Below are 18,137 nucleotides of genomic sequence, written 5' to 3'. Positions count from 1 at the left end.
CAACATTGTCACATTCACTGACGGCTTCACAGAGGAAATGGAAAGGGCCAAAACACACACCATTTCTTATACCAAAGAAACAAAATCAAAGAGAAAACAAGACCATATTTACAAAATACAAAAAAAAAAAGTTAACAGGACAGATCTTTATACGCAGAACCAAAAGTAGGCAGCTCTGACATTAGTATTCAAACCTCAAATTAGAGGGCATACCTGAAATGCAGATATTATATCGTAGGTATTGCCTTGGAAGTGCCCTGGCTGCAAGAAAGACAAAAGAAAGATAAATAAAACAAATATTATGACTGATAGCCCGCATATTTTTCTATTGAAAAGAATATAACAACAAGCAGATTAATTTGAGAGCAACTATGATGCAGAATCACACAACATCAATCATCAGATAGTAGTATGGTAAAGAAGTTATAATATATTCCCAGTTATTGTAGGTTAGTGCCACAGGACTCCAATAATAAGAGAAATTATTTCGTAGCAACACACACAAAGTACAGATCCAGAAAGTACATAGATTCAGAAATTTAATCCAGAACACAAGCTTAATTTATATACACCTTATGATATCGAGAAAAGAAGAAAATCCTATTTATATGCAAAAAACGTTGACTATGGAGGAAAAACATGCTCAAGTGAATGATACAGCTTTCCCTCATAAACCTGTTATCTCATGCAAGATCAATCCTAAATAAAGATACAGAAAAATCATTGAGAACTTGATCTCAAATCAAATAATATACGAAAAATGGAATGCTAATCATACACGAAACAAGAATTAATACATAACTCGCACTTTCAGTAAATCAATCAAATAGAGAACTCAAACCTTAATAGTTCCACCATAAATCATAATACTTGGTCGGTTGAGCCTTCCCATTGCCATAATTGTACCTGGCATCTGCAAGAAGTGTGAGCAGAAGATGATCTTTTCAGAAAATAAAACTGACAGTACTTGAAAGAATCATGGGACGTTTACGGGTGCCTACTCTTAAGATACAGCATCTCTAGTGTCCAAAAAGACAATCCTTGCTAATTGAAATCGAAAACATAGCTTTACAAATGCTCTGAGACTACTAAGCACAGAACCCACATTTCCATCCACAATAACAATAAGAAATTTAGTAAATTTGAAAAAAAAAAAAAAAACTCACATTTTTGTCACAACCAGGAATGGAGATGTTGCCGTCGTACCACTGAGCGCCCATAACAGTCTCAATGCTGTCGGCAATCAAGTCTCGAGACTGCAAGCTGTAGCACATTCCTCTGGTGCCCATGGAGATTGCATCGCTGACCCCGACCGTGTTGAACCGGAACCCCACCATGCCGGCCTCTCGGACCCCTTCTTTCACAGCCTCCGAGAGGCCCAGCAAGTGCATATTGCAGGTATTCCCTTCGTACCAGACCGACGATATGCCGATCTGGGGCTTGCTCAAATCCTCCTCGGAGAGCCCCACGCCGTGGAGAATGGCCTGGGACCCACCCTGGGACTTGGGCTCCGTGATGCGAGAGCTGTACTTGTTGAGCTTTTGGTGCTGCTTCGGGGCCGGGGCCGGGGGTGAGTCGATGGTGATGGAGGGCGGCGATTGGGCGGCCTCGGAAATGGAGGCTCTGACGGAGAATGGGGGCCGGTGGTGGCGGGGCCCATGAGGTGATGGGGGTAGGGACTTGAAGGCGGTGGAGGTGGCGGTGGCGGCGGGGCGTGGAGGTGGAGTGAGGAGATTGGCTTGCATCACGGCTGTGGAGTGTGGAGTGTGGAGTGTGGAGGTAGGTCTGGGCGTTTGGGTTTTGGAAGGGGATTGGTACCAGGAGTTTTCAGAAAAGGGTTTTAAGGAAGTATTCTTTTTTTTTTTTTTTTGGTGAATGGTAATCATTTTATTTATAATTATTAGATGAGTTTGAATTTTAAAATTTATCCTTATTTATTATGCAAATTTTAAATTTTAAATTTATTTAACCAAAATAAATAGTATGATAAGAATACATCACACTAAATTATACTGAGGCAAAAATGCCCCATTTAGTAATGCAATAATGGACGAGAGGAAAGCTAATACTAGCCTAACTCTGGCACGTGCGTTCTATGTATCACGTGCGTGGCGTCGGGTAGTAGAGAGTAGAGACGTGGCAGGTTTTTTACAATTTTATTTTATTGCTATCCCATTCAGAGTGGGTGGGGCGGCCGTGGGAGTGGGAGTATTCACTTTCAAAGTTTCAATTAAATTTTGGAGAATGCTTGCATTGTTTTAGGATAAGCTCAATCCTCCGTCAGCAAATAATACATCTAATCGTAGAAATTTTATAATTTGGACCGTTTAATATCTCAATTTTTATTTGAAGGTCATTCTATAAAAATAAAATAAAAATTATTCGAATAAAAAATTGTTTAATCATTCAAATTTTTTTTTTTAGGACAAACGATATTATCTACATTAAGGGAGAGGGATATGCTTAGTCTCGTAATGAGGCTAACAATAATATGGTTCAAATTTGTCTTTGATGAGAATCGAATATAAGACTTCTCACTAACAAATGAAGAAAATTACCACTAGACCATAATACTAAAAAAAAATTTAACTTTAGATATTACAATTACGTGGTAGGAAGCCTTCGCTGTCAGCTTGTCAATCCTACAACTTCACCTAATGTACTCCAACTTCATTTAATGTAAAATCATATTAGCCGTCAGTTTCAAAATATCATTGACTGTAAAGACGATAAGTAAGAAATAATGTAAATACGTAAATAAAGCTAGAACAACGAACAAAACTCTGGTCCGGGTTGGATCTAAGACCATCGGGTTGAACTAAAAGCTGTTAAAAAGCTGGTAAATCGATACTACGAGAGTGATGATAGCAGAGCAAATTCTAAATGTCTTAGAGGCTAAAGGAAAGGATCCTAAAAGTTCTAGGGTTCTTGTTGCAGGTGAGCTTCAAGTAAGGTAAAGAGCTGAAACAAGTAAAGGCAGAGGGCTTTAAAGTTTGAAGTCTGTTAGTTGAATGACTCGAGTGTCCCTTGCTCTGGATGCCCTTGTTGCTTATATAGTCCTCCTTTCTTCTGAATATGTTTTATGCAGCCACTTGAAGCAGATTTTGGCCATTACTATTAACAAGATATCCTCGAGCCAGAAAATGCAACAAGCACTTGGCAAATGCCTCCAACAATCGAGAGAAGTGGGAGGAGAATTGGTATGTTTGGACAAGTCAAAAGTATTCGGCCAAGAACTTGGGTAACCAATTCTCGCGACCCTCCAACTTCACTTAATGTAAAATGTAAAGCAACGCACACGACTAGATACTATCTGAGTGCATATTTGTTATCCCATCATCAATGCGTTGCTTGATTATACAACAATACAACTAATCCATTCATGTCTAAAGGAAGTTCCTCTCGTACGAGCCAGATGAAAACCGAGACGATAAAACCTGAGTCATGTTTTCTGAATCCAACTTTACATTTTGCCTCCCACCTGCCAAATCCTTCTCGCGATCCCAAGGTTTCCACGGATGTTTCCCCACCCATTCTTCCTCTGCCTGTTGTGACTGTTGCTTGGATTTTCTTTTCGAACGGCTTGCAGTCTCCTCTTTGTGCTTTTCTACCAATGATTTTGATCGTTTTGCTTTGTTGTATTTGTCCACCAAATCTGCATCTGAACTCTGCCTTTTCTTTTCATCCTCATTCGAAGCAAGCGCTGCAGCCTGATTATAAGCTTCTAAGTAACTGCAATGGTAACATAATCGTGTAAACGAAATGTTTATATACATGTAATATTTATTTTATGCAAGTGCAAAGCAATCAAATCATGCGTTCATACCCCATCTTAGCTTTTTGGGCTCTGTCTGAAGGGGTATCAGTCCATGAACTAGTATCGCCACGTCCTTCTTTTGTGCTCTTGTTGAATCTTGTTGATTGCATGCTCACAACACCATGCTGACAAAAAAAGAAATGAAAAAAAAGGATAGGCATTAATAGCTTTGTAACAAGTACAACACGGGTGCAGTTCTAGGTTTCGACCACAGATAATAAGATCTGCGAAAGTGTTTAACTACGGTGGGTAATTTTAAAACGAGCGCTTTGGGTATTATCATATACAATACAGTACATTTTTTATATGCTCTCCTTGCTACCAACAATTTGCAAAATGACCCATCTCATGTCATGTTGTGCTTGGACCATGTCCAAATTGTCCCAATAATATCATCTAACACATGCCTATGTATCAGATTTGCGTTGGAAGGCGCATGCAACCAACCAAATAAGGGAGTTCACCTTTTATTGTAATTTACTAAAATTATAAATCATACGAAAAGTGCGACTACAATTTTTCCCTGTATTTTCATCATTGCTAAGTGTTTAGAATATGCTTTGATGTAGAGAAGAGAGAATACAGGAAATATCATAGTCACGATCCACAAGGAGAACTCAATTCCGGAAACTTTTGCAATAGAAAAGGGAATTGATACAACAGGATAACAAAAATGAACAAGCACTTACCTTTTTTTCAGGTGGCAGCGTTGTCATCCATTCATCTCTTTTCGGTGCTACTTTAACATCCATGTCTGCTAGGAGTTCATCATCACCCTCCATGGATATTCCTGCCAAAACTTTCTTCAATTAGATCAAAGTGTAATTTAACAAGTGTTTTAACCAAGAACGGGAAGAAGATTCATGAAAGGATACAAATGTCGGTATCAGTAATATTTTTGTACTCCAAAGTCCAGATTAAAGGAAGTATCAAAATTTACTTCTAAAAAATAGAACTTTCAATAGAACTTAAGAAAGGTTAACCCATAAATTAGACATGTAAATTCTGTGTATTAGCATATCCACGATAAACATATGGCATGTAGAATGAATTATTACACTCCAAATATATAAATATGTAAAATAATCATAGGGAGTCTTGAGACACTCAAGTAGAAGTCCATGGAAAGATGCATATCCCAAGGTAAAGCTTCATTATTGGGTGTTATCAACTTGTTGGAAATGGGGACATAATTATGTTTTGGGAGGATGTTTTCCTGGGAGAAAACTCTCTGGAAATTTTGTTTCCTAGTCTTAAATTTGTCCAAATTCCACAAAAAGGCTATTTCTATCCTATATAACTCTACTGGCTCGCACGAAATCAGATGGAGTGATTGAGGACAATAGCTGGAGAGAAGAAGAGAAGCCCAGGCTTGCTCCGGCCTTGGGTATCGCACCAAAGGTCACTGAAGTCACACCAATAGATTAAGAAAAATCCAGAACCGCACCAGCCTTTGGCATCACACTGGAGGTGCCATGGAATCACTCCAGGTCAACCCATGCTTCACACACAAGCAGGAAATCAAAAGAAATTTTCACTAAAATAGGCAACTGGGTTTTCTTGAATAAGAAGATAAGAACACATCAGACGGTGCTCTGAATCTAGCCTACAGTTCATTTACTTGTTCAGCTAAGCTTCCCTGTAACAAATCTTTTTCCAACATGAAAAACATAACATTTATCTTTTACCAACATGAAAAACATAACAATTACTTCAATCCTCCTTTTGTATTATGCAGTAACCCACTAAGGGAGGGTGGAAATGAGGAAGGAAGCTCATGAAAAGAGAATTTGGACGACAAATACAGATGAAAACCTCCATATCAGAGGAAAAAAAAAACACTAGCTAACCTTGTAACCTTCTCCATTGTGCTGCCTCGCGCATAGCTTTCAACTCAACCTAGAGGGAAGCAAAAGATACAAAGTTAGAGGTGCTTTTTCAGATTATAGCTAGATCCAATACTCTCGCGAAGATTCATACCTTAAATTTTTCATGTTCCTCCTTGAGTTTAATCTTGTCATCCAGCACTTTACGCTACAACAAACAGACAATGTGGGACAAAAAAAAACCACCAAAAGCCAACATTAAAAAAGTTTAAAAGAGTGCCAAATATAAATCAATCATACCACACATCAAACTTCCTAGAATAGGATCATTTAACTCAATCAGGCATTGATCATATAATTTAAAACCAGTAATTAGGTTTTGATTATGTGAGAGGAGTAAGTTGTATAATTAGGTGGATCAAGTCCTTTTTTCCCTTAATGTGATTTCTACTTGTATAAACACCTCTCTGATTTAGAGGAATGATAGAAAATAAGCTAATTATTCACCGAGATACTAACTAATAGGCCTTGCTTGCAATATCATATCATATACAACGTTTTTTGACCAAATCATTTTCAACATTTCATTCAAATTGATTTCTGGCTGAAGAAAATGTTTAGAATAAAACCTCATAATGAATGATGAATAAAATGGAAGAATAATACAAATATTTACATGTATGCCTGGAAGGGAGTTTTCACCGTCATTATAAGAAAAGACAATGGAGCCTACCTCCTCATTCCACAAATCAAATACAATGCATTTCCTAAATGATAATTTACTTTCAACATCATGGCTAAACCAGTATTGACAGCAACACTTAAGGGTTGGATAATTTTTCATCTTCCTAGAACAATGTAATTGTGCAGAATATTTCTGCATTCCAAATTGTTGGAGAGACTCATCAGGCTGCCGACCCTAAAAATGGGCAATTTGAGCAAAGAAAGACTTGTACTCAACATTTAACAAATATAGAGCCATATAAACCACTTAAAATAGCCTAGTCTAATAGGCCTCTATATTCATCTTCCAGGTAACTTCAATATGTTTGTGGAGGCTTAAAAACTAATATTATTGTACCATCATGTATGAAGAGATCATAAGCAATAATCTAATAACTATTGTTGCACTCCTCCTGATAATTTAACTGGTTAAGTGATAAAATCTTCCAGAGTTATCTTCCACCTTGGCATTGTTGAAAACCTGTAATACCTCTAAATTGTTTCAAACATAGTAGAGTCTCTTTTTAATACATGCCCCAGAAAAAGTTTCTTTAGTATCTAGTTAAAGGAATGATAGTAAGAATGTAACCTCAAAAGGTGACAAGTGTGCAACTGGATTGATTGTTTAGGGTACAAATGTTTTAGATATTTATTATTATTCAATGGGAGAAAAAAGCTAACTAATACAGGGACAACTAATTGGATTGAGAATTATTCAAGTTTTCTTTTTTCTTTTGTCTGATTGAGCAGTATCTTGAGTGAGGCCAATATTGTCTGAGTTCAAAATATATTAGCAAAGCCAGCATCGATCTGTCCCTTTGAATCCTTCTGTTTGTCTTTTAATAGGTAAATGTACTTTTTTTAGTCTAATTTGCAGAAATATGTTCTAAAAGGGAAAAAGTGAATTGAAGAAGAGAAACTTTATCCGCCTGAATCCAGGCCACACCTTTCTTGACATTCTACCATACAGAAGAAATACAGAAATTAAGAAAAGGAACTGAAACAAAACTTATAGATTCAAACCAATGAACTAATCAGTCACAGTGATCATCCAAAACATAGATATACCTCGTCCCTATAATGTCAGTTAGAAAAACTCACCTTATCTGGATCTTGTAGTTCCTTAAAAGCTTTATTCAACTTAACAAATGCTTGGTGAGCTTGAGGATGTGAGCATTTATCAGGATGCACCAAAAGAGACATCTTCCAGTACCTGAAGGTCAGGATGAATTAGTTTATTAATAAACAAGAACCAAAGGCAACATAACAAATTGCATAAGCTCAGAAGTTCACAACCATGTAAAACAGGTAAGATTAATACAACAAGCATAATGCTATAAAGATGTGAAGAACCCTATATGACCAGCCTTCATAAACGATGACAAATTTTTTTAAATACACTTGTTAAAAAGTTTATTCAAGCTATTTCCACATTTTCATTATAAGAAGCTGGATAATACTGAGAGCATATCAAATACCAAATGTAGATTCAGTTACAGATATATTTTTAAGAACAGAGATCAGTTCAAATAAAAAATAGGGTTCACCAAGCACATCGAATTGTTATTACATCAACAACATCGGAGACAAATATGAGCTGTTATACCTTTTCTTAATATTCTCAGCAGACATATTGTTGTTTGCTCCTAAAATATCATATAGACTATCATCCTCAGCATCCATGATCCTTGTGACCTGATTGGTTACATGTTAGTTGATGAGTTCAGATAATATAAGAACAGAAAAGGAAAAAGATACATTATAAAGACTACAAATAAATGCTTCTAAAAGTCCAAAGACTCACATGGACTGATTTTACAGCAAACACCCTTTGAGACATGATTTTAAATACAAATTCTCGTCCAAAACCTTAAAGCACAATGTAATCTAGAATCTAAGGGAAAATTCTGAGATTTCCTTTTGAAATATGGTTATGGTGCATATTCACTCGAGTTCATTTCGTAACCCTCGCAACGACTCTTTAACTACTTGTTTAAAGATTAAAACTCTTCCCATGCATAATATACATCTGTCAGTTTCATTTCATGTGCCTATACATGTACACTTGTGTGTAAAAGCACATGAAAAAATGAAGGGCAATACTGAAGGCTACGCGGAGATGAATGTAATGATTTAACATGAACTCTCACTCAACCTAAGGCTATATACAATCTCCTTATTAATTTTGTTAAAGTGTCAGCAAGGTAAGACAACCATACCTCTTCAAACCGCTCAGCTTCATTAGCTGATTCAGTTTCAGCAACCACGGCAGGTGGTGGGGGTCCTATAAAATATTCAGAATCTTCTTCCAACTCAGCTTGTCTGTACATATGTAATAAAAACCACAACATTTCAAGCAGTCACAATAAGAAAATACTATAATCCACCACCACGTCAACAGGTAACCCAAATTATAACTGTAATTCACAATAAACACGACTAGAGTAATTGCAAAGTTGTTTCAAAATAATTTGCCAGCTGAATAGTCTGTCAAATAAAATACCTGAGCTCAGCCTGTGCCTCCGTCAATTTGGCTGCTGCTGCAAGTAACTCAGCTGATGGCATTGCAGGGCCAATTGTCCTAAAATGTAATGCAAGCAATCAACCAAAAAATAACAAATCAAGGTTCTTTCTTAAGCACTACATAAGTGTCATTAGATATTCGATCAACATATATCATGCCCATCAGTACCTGATGCAATACGTAAAACTAAAGATAGAAGTATGGTTACATTAAAAACTTTTACCAACTATAGTACTTTCAAGAAGAACCCAAATTATGAGGCTGTTTCTTACGAAAAATTACATATTCCCAATAAGAAAAGAGATCCTCTAGCATATCATAGTAGCCCACATCCTAAGCAAAGTTTCTTACACCCAATTTAGTGATTATCCTGGACTGTTTAGCCTTTTGATAATTCTGACATTTAGATATACACATGTTTATAAAAGAGAGTTTTGCCTTCTGAAGTTCAACTTGGCTTACAGCTCAAGTTCTGCACTCTTCATCATTGTTGTCACCATTATCATCCTCGCCTTCGTCCCAATAACATGAAATTAGGCATATAGATTCTTACCCTTCATTATTGACTACCTCAATCAAATAAAGTGCTATTAGCAAAGGGAAACAAATTACCACAATGGGTTTTCTTTCTATGGAACACATTGATAAAGCAGTGCACAAAAATAGGCTATGAAAATTTAAAAACTAATACAAGTTGGTTGATTCTACTTCTAGTTAACTGGACTAAAACATTACCTCGCACTTGTGATTTTTTTAAATAAAAAAAACAAGCAATGACAGACCTATAAAAAGTGCAAACAGAGTTACTACCTTCTTTTAGGGCCAGTATCAACATCATCCATGCATCGTACCGTCGTTTTATTTTCATCAACCACTTGTTTGTATTCCTCATCTGGTTGTTCTGGATGCACCTCATTCTGTCCAGTTTTAGGTTCTAAAGACTTTTGAATCATAAGCCCAACAACCTCCAACGTGGGACGAACATTTGAAGGCAACAAAAAGACCCCATTATTTTCTTTGAGTTCTAATGAACGGAACAACTTCTTCAGATGCTTAATCAAAGATCTTTCAGATATTCCCTTGATGTCAACTGCTTGCCCACAATCAATCATTTCTAAAAGCTATATCAAATAAATGTAATCAGTAAAATTTCATCACTACAAACAAGAGGTGGAAAAAAATAAAGAACCTTATTAGTGCTCACATTGCAAAGTCGACTATAAAGTAGAACATAAACAACCATATAATGAATCAGTTAGTACGAAACAACTAAATAGAAGTAGTGTTCATATGCCAAGTGCTTGCCCACTGTACCACTGTTTACGAGAATAATCATTGTACACTATATTTAGTTATTTACTAACAGATTTGAATAAAATTGTCCAAACGACCATCTAACAAACATAAGCATGTTTTTACACAAAACCGAAAAATCAGTTAACAAGCAACACCAAAGAACCGAATCGAAAATAACCGACAATCAGCAGAATGTCATGGCTGGAAAAGATTGGAAATTTTCTAGTTAATATTCAAACTTAATCCCATAGCCAAACAACAACAAAAAGTAAATGAAATTATCATCAGTTTCATGGCGGGAAAAGATTGGGGTTGACTCTAATTAATCAAATCTTGAGAGTTTCATTTGATACATGAATCCTAATCCATCAATTCTGATTCTGAACAAAATTACTTGGTGGTGTAAATGTACCTGTTTCAAATCATTCCCAACATTGGGAAATTCGATGAACAATTCTCGTAAAACGGGTTGCGGATCGAGCCGACTCCGGCCTGGCTCTGAATCGTCAGCACTCCTCCCAGAACCGGACTCATCGCCGTCATCAACCCCATAAGCCCTCTTCTTCTTCTTTGATTTCCTTCTCTTCGTCTCTCGCTTGCTTCTCCGTTTCTCTCTCCGTTCCTTCTCTCTTCTCGAACCACCGTCGTCTTTTCTGCGACGGTGCCTTTTCGAAGAGCGCTCGGATTCCTCGGAGCTTGAGGAAGGCGATGAATATGAGTCATCGTCGGTTGAGTCCTCCAATTGCTTCCTTCTCTTGCTTTTGCTTTTGCTTCCCATTCTGATTTGGATTAGGGATTAGGGATTAGGAATTAGGGTTTTGCGATCAGAAGTGCAGAAGCAACAATCGATTGGGAATCCCGGGGGCTGGGGAGCGCCAACTGAAGCGAATCAGCTTTTCTCCTCAAGTCGAAGGGGACGGACAGAAACTGATGATGAACGATGTATTTTTCCTGGGTCCTTTAACGGCCGTTAGATGAATCCAACGGCTTCCTTGATTCTCAGGACACCCTCGTCCCGTCCCTCTTGTAAATAATAGCAAAAGTTGGGGAAATTGATTTATTTGAGCAAGAGTGACAGCATTACCGAGTTAAATAAGGAAAATACTTGGCTGCTGAATGTTTCAGTAAGAACTCATGCTTACATCAAATTCTGGATGAACATGTGTTCAAATTTTTGATTAAAATAATTAAAAATTTAGACACGTATTCATTTGGAATTGGATGTAAGCAGGAATTATTGCTGAAACTTCAGCAGCGAAGCAGCGCTCGTTAAATAATTAGTTAAGAAGATTAATAGTTATTGTTCTGTCAAATTTAAGTCAATTGGCTTCTCTCAAATCAAAATACAGTTGTAAATTACGAGTTCTTTTATTCGCATTTGATAAGTGCGTACCAAACTCTAATGGTTGCTCATATTAAAAAGAATAGAAGTTTCAAGGACAATGGCAATCCATGAGGATCCTCTTTGTGAAGATCTTCAAGATTTTCAAATTGTGTCCGTTCATCATACATTGTGCGATCAGAAATCATTTTAAATACTTTTATTTAAAATTAAATGTAAATAGTATCTAACAAAAACTGATCGCACGATGAACAGACACGATTTAAGAATCTCAATGATCCTCACAAAAAGAATCCAAAAAGGATGCTCATTCAATGGCAATGGACTCAAAGAATGGAGTCACTTTTTCGAGCATACGGTACGGGCGGCAATCCTCGTCCTCCGTTTTTACATGACCGCTCTCCAGTCTCCACCACAACCAGCCGGCATGCCAGTGCCTCCTGTTGAATTAAAGAAGATGATTGAATTATTGCATGGAGAAGATATCTTCTCAGAATGCCAGGGAAGAAGGTGATAGCGACAGACTCTCTTGAGGAACAAGACAACCATGTCTAAGCTTAAGGGAGTGTGAGTTATGATTGAGGACGAAGGAAGTTTTATGGCAGGCGCGGCAAGTGCTGGTATCTGCTCAACTGTTTTGTCAACACCAAATGAGTTCCAATGAAGGGAATAACTCGTAGAGATCGTTTCTGTTGTTCCCTTGATGTAAACTGCTTGCCTTTAATTTAGGAATGACTGATTAAAGCTCACACGTAAGGTTCCAGTGTTCATATGCCAATTGCTTCCCCACCACCACTATATTTAGTATTTACTAATAGATTTGAATAAAATAGTCCAAAAGACCATCTAACGAGCATAAGCTAGCTTTTACACAAATCTTAAAAGATGGTATTCCTCTTCACGTGAAAGCAAGAAGTCTTATGTTTGAATTTCGTTGATGACGAATTGGCTATCAAATATCAATGTACTCAAAATTTACAAGCAACAACATAGAACCAAACCCAAAATAACTGGACAATAGTATAATTTCATGGCTGGAATAATTGGAAATTTTCTAGTTAATATTCAAACTTATTTAGAGATTCCAAAAATTCAGAATATCCCATCAAAATATATTTGAATTTTTCCGAAATTATTCCGATAACAAACTATAGAAATATTCTGACTTTATAGTTAATTACTCCAATTATATTTTTCGTATCTATTTTTAAACTTTATTATTAGTTTTGGATACATTTTGTCCATTGTTTTTATATTAAACGTACATTTACATATTAAAAAGGATAAGCATCCTAGTCTACGTCTACCATTATATAAATTTTTATACATAATCATAAAGTTTTTTTTTTTTTTTTTAGCAAAAACATATACCAGATATTAAGAAATAACAATAAATTGTACGTAGGAAAAAGTTAGAGAATGTTAAAAAAAATATAAAATATATGAATTTCCAAATTATATTCCAAAAATTCCAAGATTACTTCTGAAATTTCGGAATATGCCAAAAAAATATGAACTTAAAATTGTGATCTAATCTGATTCTGAAATTTTGGAACGAATATTGAAAACGTTGTTTCTGATTTGATCCTTCCAAAAACACCCTAGTCGTCATCAACCCAACGATGAAGGATGTATTTTGCCTGGTTCCTTTAAGGACCGTTCGATGGACCCAACGATTTATGTTGAAACTTGTCTTTTAAGGGTCGAAAGTGTAATAACGATGTGTAACCGAATCAAATATGCACTAATAGACATGATCCTCTAGATCTGATTGCATTATTAATGGCGAGTTTAATACCAAATGATTATGAGTAGCCCATTATTTGATTTAGGTAGCGGTTGATATTTGATTCATAGGGGTGGACATTGTTCACTTTGATTCGGTTTCACACGAACAACATACAAAATTAACCAACATTTAGCAATTTGATTTGGTTTAATGGAGTTAAGCCTATTCCAACATATCAATAAAAAAAATTCCAACATAGAAAAGATAAGTTTTCGAAAGAAATTCATCAAATCAATTAGGACTAAGTTGCAGTTAACTAAAATCTTATGCTAGCATACAATTTATTACTTCCGATCTCATATAGGCATAAAGTTTCATCAAACCAATTAGGACTAAATTTTAATTAGCTAAAATGTCATGCTAGCAAACGACTTAGTTCCAAATCTCACATAAGCATACTATTTCATCAAATCAATTATGACTAAATTTCAATTTTTTTTTTTTAATAAAAAGTCATGGTTATCTACCTCTCTTGGAGGCCGGGAAGACTCACAGAGGCATTTCAGCTTTCCTCTGACTAAATTTCTATTAGGTGACAGTTAATAGTCATTACAACTTAAAATGTGTATTGCAAGTACTGGTGCAACTTGGGTTGGGCTAATCTGAACCCTCCCATGTCCAACTTGACTTTAAACCTAAATAAGTGGGTTTTTTTTAGTTATAACCCGTCCGAAACTAACCTAATTTCAACCCGTTTATTGATTGAGTTGAGTTGAATTGATTATTTGTCCGTCCATCCCCAACCCAACCCAACATGATTAACCAAACCCGACTGTGACCCATATCAATTAATACTCATATTACACTCAAGTGGGCCAAATCCAAAAACCCACATCCTTTCTAATATATATATTTTTTTAATAAATTACCCCTTAAATCCATAATCCAAAAAAAAGGAATAAGAGGTTTTGATTAGTCAGCCCATACTTGCAGTCTCTAAATGCTAAAGCTATATATTAAATTGTTAGTCTCCAAACCCTAAATTCTTTGTGTCTAGAAGCAATTGCTTAACAACTCAGTCTACCTCTTTCATTCTGCCTAAACAAAACAGTAAGCCTTTTCTCCTTGATCAGTGGACCTATTGGTTTAATCATATATATAATATACATATATATTACATAATATAGTATAATATACATTAAAAGTTTGCTCTTTCGAATCATATCGCTGAAAGTGAAGAAAGAATTAAAAAAAAAATTCTAGGTAATCATCCATGCATATTTGATAAAATCTCAATTACTTAGTTCCTTATGTATGATTATACAAGGGAATTGTTATTGACACTAAAAAATTCTCATTCTACACTCCAAAGTTTCTATATTTAGAAAGAAAAATACACTTATGAGAAGTGTAGAATGAGATTTTTGGAGTGCCAATAACACTTCCCTTATACAAACTTAATTAAAATTTTGACATCTTTCTGTCTTATATGTTTATGTTACTTCCTATCAGCTATTTTTGTTGTCATATGTTAATATTTTGTTTCATGTGTTAATTATTCAGGTCTATTTGATTGTTATATATGGCAGAACATAATCCGACAACTACTCCAAGAGAGCCTCTGACAGCTACTCTTGTAGAGCCTCAAAATGTTACAATTAAACCTCAGGTACCATCTAAACACAAAAGAGTATGAATCCAAGTCTTAAAGTTTGGGCACATTATGAAAGATTTCTAAATGCGGATGGAAGTAGGTCTGGTGAGGCACAATGCACCTATTGTAAGAAAACATTTGCATGCTCTAGCACCAATGGAACCACTACACTTGAAAGGCATACAAAGAAGTGTAAGAAGTACCCTTATAGCGGGGACAAGAAACAACAACTCTTGTTTTTACAGCAGCAAAGTCTCTTTCTAATTGGAAATTTGACCAAGAGCATTGCCGAAAACTCTTTGCTAGAATGATTATTGTTGATGAATTACCATTTAGCTTTGTGGAGAAGGAAGGTTTCAAAATATTTATGAATGCTGCACAACCAAGATTTTAATTGTTGTCATGTACAACAACTACAAAAGATTGTGTTCAATTGTATGCAGAGGAAAGAAAAAAACTGAAGGAGATGTTTGGATCTTCAAATTCTCAAGTGAGTCTCACAATTGACTTGTGGAAGTCTACTCAGAATCTTGGATGTATGTGTCTTACTGTACATTTCATTGACAAAGATTGGGTGTTACAAAAAAGAATCATCAATTTTCGGGTGGTTCCCACTCCACATCGTGGTGAGGTCATTGCACAAGCTGTAGAAACATGTTTATTGGGTTGGGGTATAAAAAAGTTACGCACACTCACAAGTTGATAATGAAAGTTCAAATGATACAGCAGCAACAAGTTTGGTTTGAAATGGAGACTTCCCGAATCCTAAATCAGGGGCAGGGCTCTACAACATTGTTTGAAATGGAGATGCAGCTAAGAGATTATACAACACGAGAGATCAAACATAAAATTACAAGCTCAATCAGGGCCTTTTTTTCATCAATACTGCAGTTAACAACATGAAAGTCAGGGTCCTTTCTTGCACCAAGTTAACCCCATGACGCCCACACACTTTTCAAAAAAAAAAAAAAAACAAAAAATCCGAAAAGCCAAATTCTAACCAGAAAAAAGTGAAAACAATACATATACGAAGCAGAAGCAGATAGATAAATCAACGCTGATTTTCATGTCTTCAAGCAGCCACACTGTGAAGCACAACGGTCTCGACAGTGAGGCCAGGCCCAAATCCGAAGAGCACGCCCCACTCCAGTCCTTCTCCAGTTGTTCTGAGTCCTTTCTCAGCAGACTTCCTCCTCACCTCGTCCAAAATAAACAAGACACACGCACTCGACATGTTGCCGTAATCAGACAGCACTTGCCTTGTTGCTTCTAGTTTCTCTGGCTTAAGTGCCAACTTAGACTCTACTTGGTCCAGAATAGCAGGGCCACCTGGGTGTGCAATCCAGAAGAGCGAGTTCCAGTCCGAGATGCCTATAGGCTTGAAGGCCTCATTAAGGCTCTTTTCGATGTTCTTCGAAATAAGCCCGGGAACATCCTTGAGAAGGTGAAACGTAAGCCCCACTTCACGAAGATGCCCGTCAATAGCCCCATCACTGTCGGGGAGGATGGTTTGGGCCGCAGACACCAGCTCAAATAAGGGCTTCTCGACTTCGGGCAATGGATCCGCACCAATGATGACGGCAGCTGCACCGTCGCCAAACAAAGCTTGGCCTACAAGACTATCAAGGTGGGTGTCACTAGGCCCCCGGAAGGTGACCGCGGTGATCTCAGAGCACACAACAAGAACACGTGCACCCTTGTTGTTTTCGGCCAAGTCCTTGGCCAAACGGAGGACCGTGCCTCCAGCAAAACAGCCTTGTTGGTACATCATGAGGCGCTTGACGGAGGGCCGGAGGCCCAATAGCTTGGTGAGCTGGTAGTCGGCACCGGGCATGTCAACACCGCTGGTGGTGCAAAAGACCAAGTGGGTGATTTTGGACTTGGGTTGTCCCCATTCCTTAATTGCCTTGGTGGCCGCTTCTTTGCCAAGCCTTGGGACTTCAACAACAACCATGTCCTGCCGAGCATCGAGTGAGGGAGCCATGTACTCGCACACAGTCGGGTTTTCTTTCAGAATTTCTTCAGTCAAGTACATGTAACGCTTCTTGATCATAGATTTGTCACCTGAAAATTACATAAACGTCACAAGAAAAGTTAATTACCACACAATTTGTTTTTAGTACAAGTGATACTACTAATCTAAGCTACATTGAGGGAAAGGGAAAGGGTGAACTCGTAATGCAGTTGAACAAAAATGTCATATCCACTGGCAAGTGGATTGAACGTGTATATATAGTAGGCTATATATTGTAGGCATCCGGTTTTGCAAAATATGCGCTCTATATTGAATCAAAGGCCTATTGTTAATTTGAGCATTAAGGTTTTGTCAACGAGGAGAAGGTTTGCTATAGAAGATTGTTGGATTCATCGTCTTCAATCTCTACAGAGAAGATGCACTATTTTGAGGTCTTGTATAACTTTTTCTTGGTTGCTTTTAAAGGTCAGTTTGGTTCTTACATTTACTGAGTTGTAGTTTTGATATTTGTATGATAGTTGTGGTTTGGTCTTTACACGGAATTCACTCCCAAAAACAGAAAGCATTTGAGATGGGGTAATTTGTTTGAGATGACGAAATACTTTTAATATTAATTTGGGTCAATCAAAATTAATTTCTTGCTTTTAAGGAAACTTCTTTTGGTTGACCTTACTCGAAAAGAAAATTGATTTTAATTAATTTACAATATAAAATGAAATGTCCATCAATCTTATACCGATTCACCACAAATATAAAGGGTAAATCAGCATACCCCACAGATATGCATAATGAAGTTGTCAAGCACTTCGATGAATATCAAGTGAGTGTTGTAGCAATTTAGAATTCGCTCAATTCTAACAATTTTGTAGCAATTTAGCACTCGATCAGCGAAAAAAAAGGACAAATAGCAAACTAAACAAAATATATTAATTCACAGAAGGAATAAATATGGAGAGGAAGTTAAGTAGTACATACACATGCGTTGGAATTTTTCTTTGAGCTCAGTCTTGTGCTGGCTGTTGGTGATACGAAAGTAGTAGTCGGGGTATGTGGCCTGGTCTACACAATTGGGAGGAGTTGCAGTCCCAATAGCTAAGATTGTAGCCGGACCCTCAGCCCTCTGAGCCTTGCGAACTTCCTCGACGGTCACCATTTTTTTTATATGTCCGATCGTCGAGAAAGATCAAATACGACAGAGAGCTAAAGCTAGAACTATAGGTGGTGTTGTTAGAGGAGAGGTTGTGACAATAT

At 36.9% G+C, this 18,137-nt stretch overlaps 3 protein-coding genes across 4 annotated transcripts in view; all 3 read right to left on the bottom strand.

The window, feature by feature from the left end:
- LOC103965059 (dihydroxy-acid dehydratase, chloroplastic) overlaps positions 1-1,804 on the bottom strand; it is a 5,627-nt gene extending 3,823 nt beyond the window's left edge. The window contains 3 exon segments of the mRNA XM_009378075.3: positions 214-261; positions 842-913; positions 1,167-1,804. Coding sequence (XP_009376350.2) covers positions 214-261; positions 842-913; positions 1,167-1,745 — 699 coding nt within the window. The 5' untranslated portion in view covers positions 1,746-1,804.
- Positions 1-18,137, bottom strand: part of LOC103965057 (chalcone synthase-like) — a 25,527-nt gene extending 7,390 nt beyond the window's left edge. For both annotated transcript variants that reach the window (XM_048579550.1, XM_009378073.3), the window contains exons 1-3: positions 17,862-18,137; positions 15,864-16,975; positions 5,524-5,528 (exon numbers count right to left, since the gene is read on the bottom strand). In XM_048579550.1, the coding sequence (XP_048435507.1) occupies positions 15,984-16,975; positions 17,862-18,039 (1,170 nt within the window). In that variant the 5' untranslated portion in view covers positions 18,040-18,137 and the 3' untranslated portion in view covers positions 5,524-5,528; positions 15,864-15,983. The remainder of the gene's footprint in view (positions 1-5,523; positions 5,529-15,863; positions 16,976-17,861) is intronic.
- Positions 3,223-11,185, bottom strand: LOC103965058. The gene is made up of 11 exons (XM_009378074.3): positions 10,599-11,185; positions 9,701-10,011; positions 8,870-8,947; positions 8,586-8,688; positions 7,973-8,061; positions 7,468-7,579; positions 5,798-5,851; positions 5,668-5,716; positions 4,507-4,607; positions 3,827-3,942; positions 3,223-3,732 (listed from the first exon to the last, which is right to left on the bottom strand). The coding sequence occupies exons 1-11, from the start codon at positions 10,962-10,964 to the stop codon at positions 3,387-3,389; spliced, it is 1,725 nt and encodes a 574-aa protein (XP_009376349.2). The 5' UTR covers positions 10,965-11,185; the 3' UTR covers positions 3,223-3,386.

The sequence above is a fragment of a genome, unplaced genomic scaffold (assembly GCF_019419815.1).
Source record: "Pyrus x bretschneideri cultivar Hongxiangsu unplaced genomic scaffold, Pyrus_bretschneideri_v1 Contig14, whole genome shotgun sequence".
In the NCBI taxonomy this organism is placed as follows: domain Eukaryota; kingdom Viridiplantae; phylum Streptophyta; class Magnoliopsida; order Rosales; family Rosaceae; genus Pyrus; species Pyrus x bretschneideri.
This window is presented reverse-complemented; position numbering and strand designations above follow the sequence as displayed.

Bases quoted from the DNA above. Each gene is read 5' to 3' on its own strand.
- LOC103965058 (XM_009378074.3), bottom strand. From the start codon at position 10,964: ATGGGAAGCAAAAGCAAAAGCAAGAGAAGGAAGCAATTGGAGGACTCA. The intron at 10,012-10,598 runs GTACATTTACAC...TATTTGATATAG, and splicing joins TTGGGAATGATTTGAAACAG to CTTTTAGAAATGATTGATTG. The intron at 8,062-8,585 runs GTATGGTTGTCT...GTAACCAATCAG, and splicing joins AAGCTGAGCGGTTTGAAGAG to GTCACAAGGATCATGGATGC.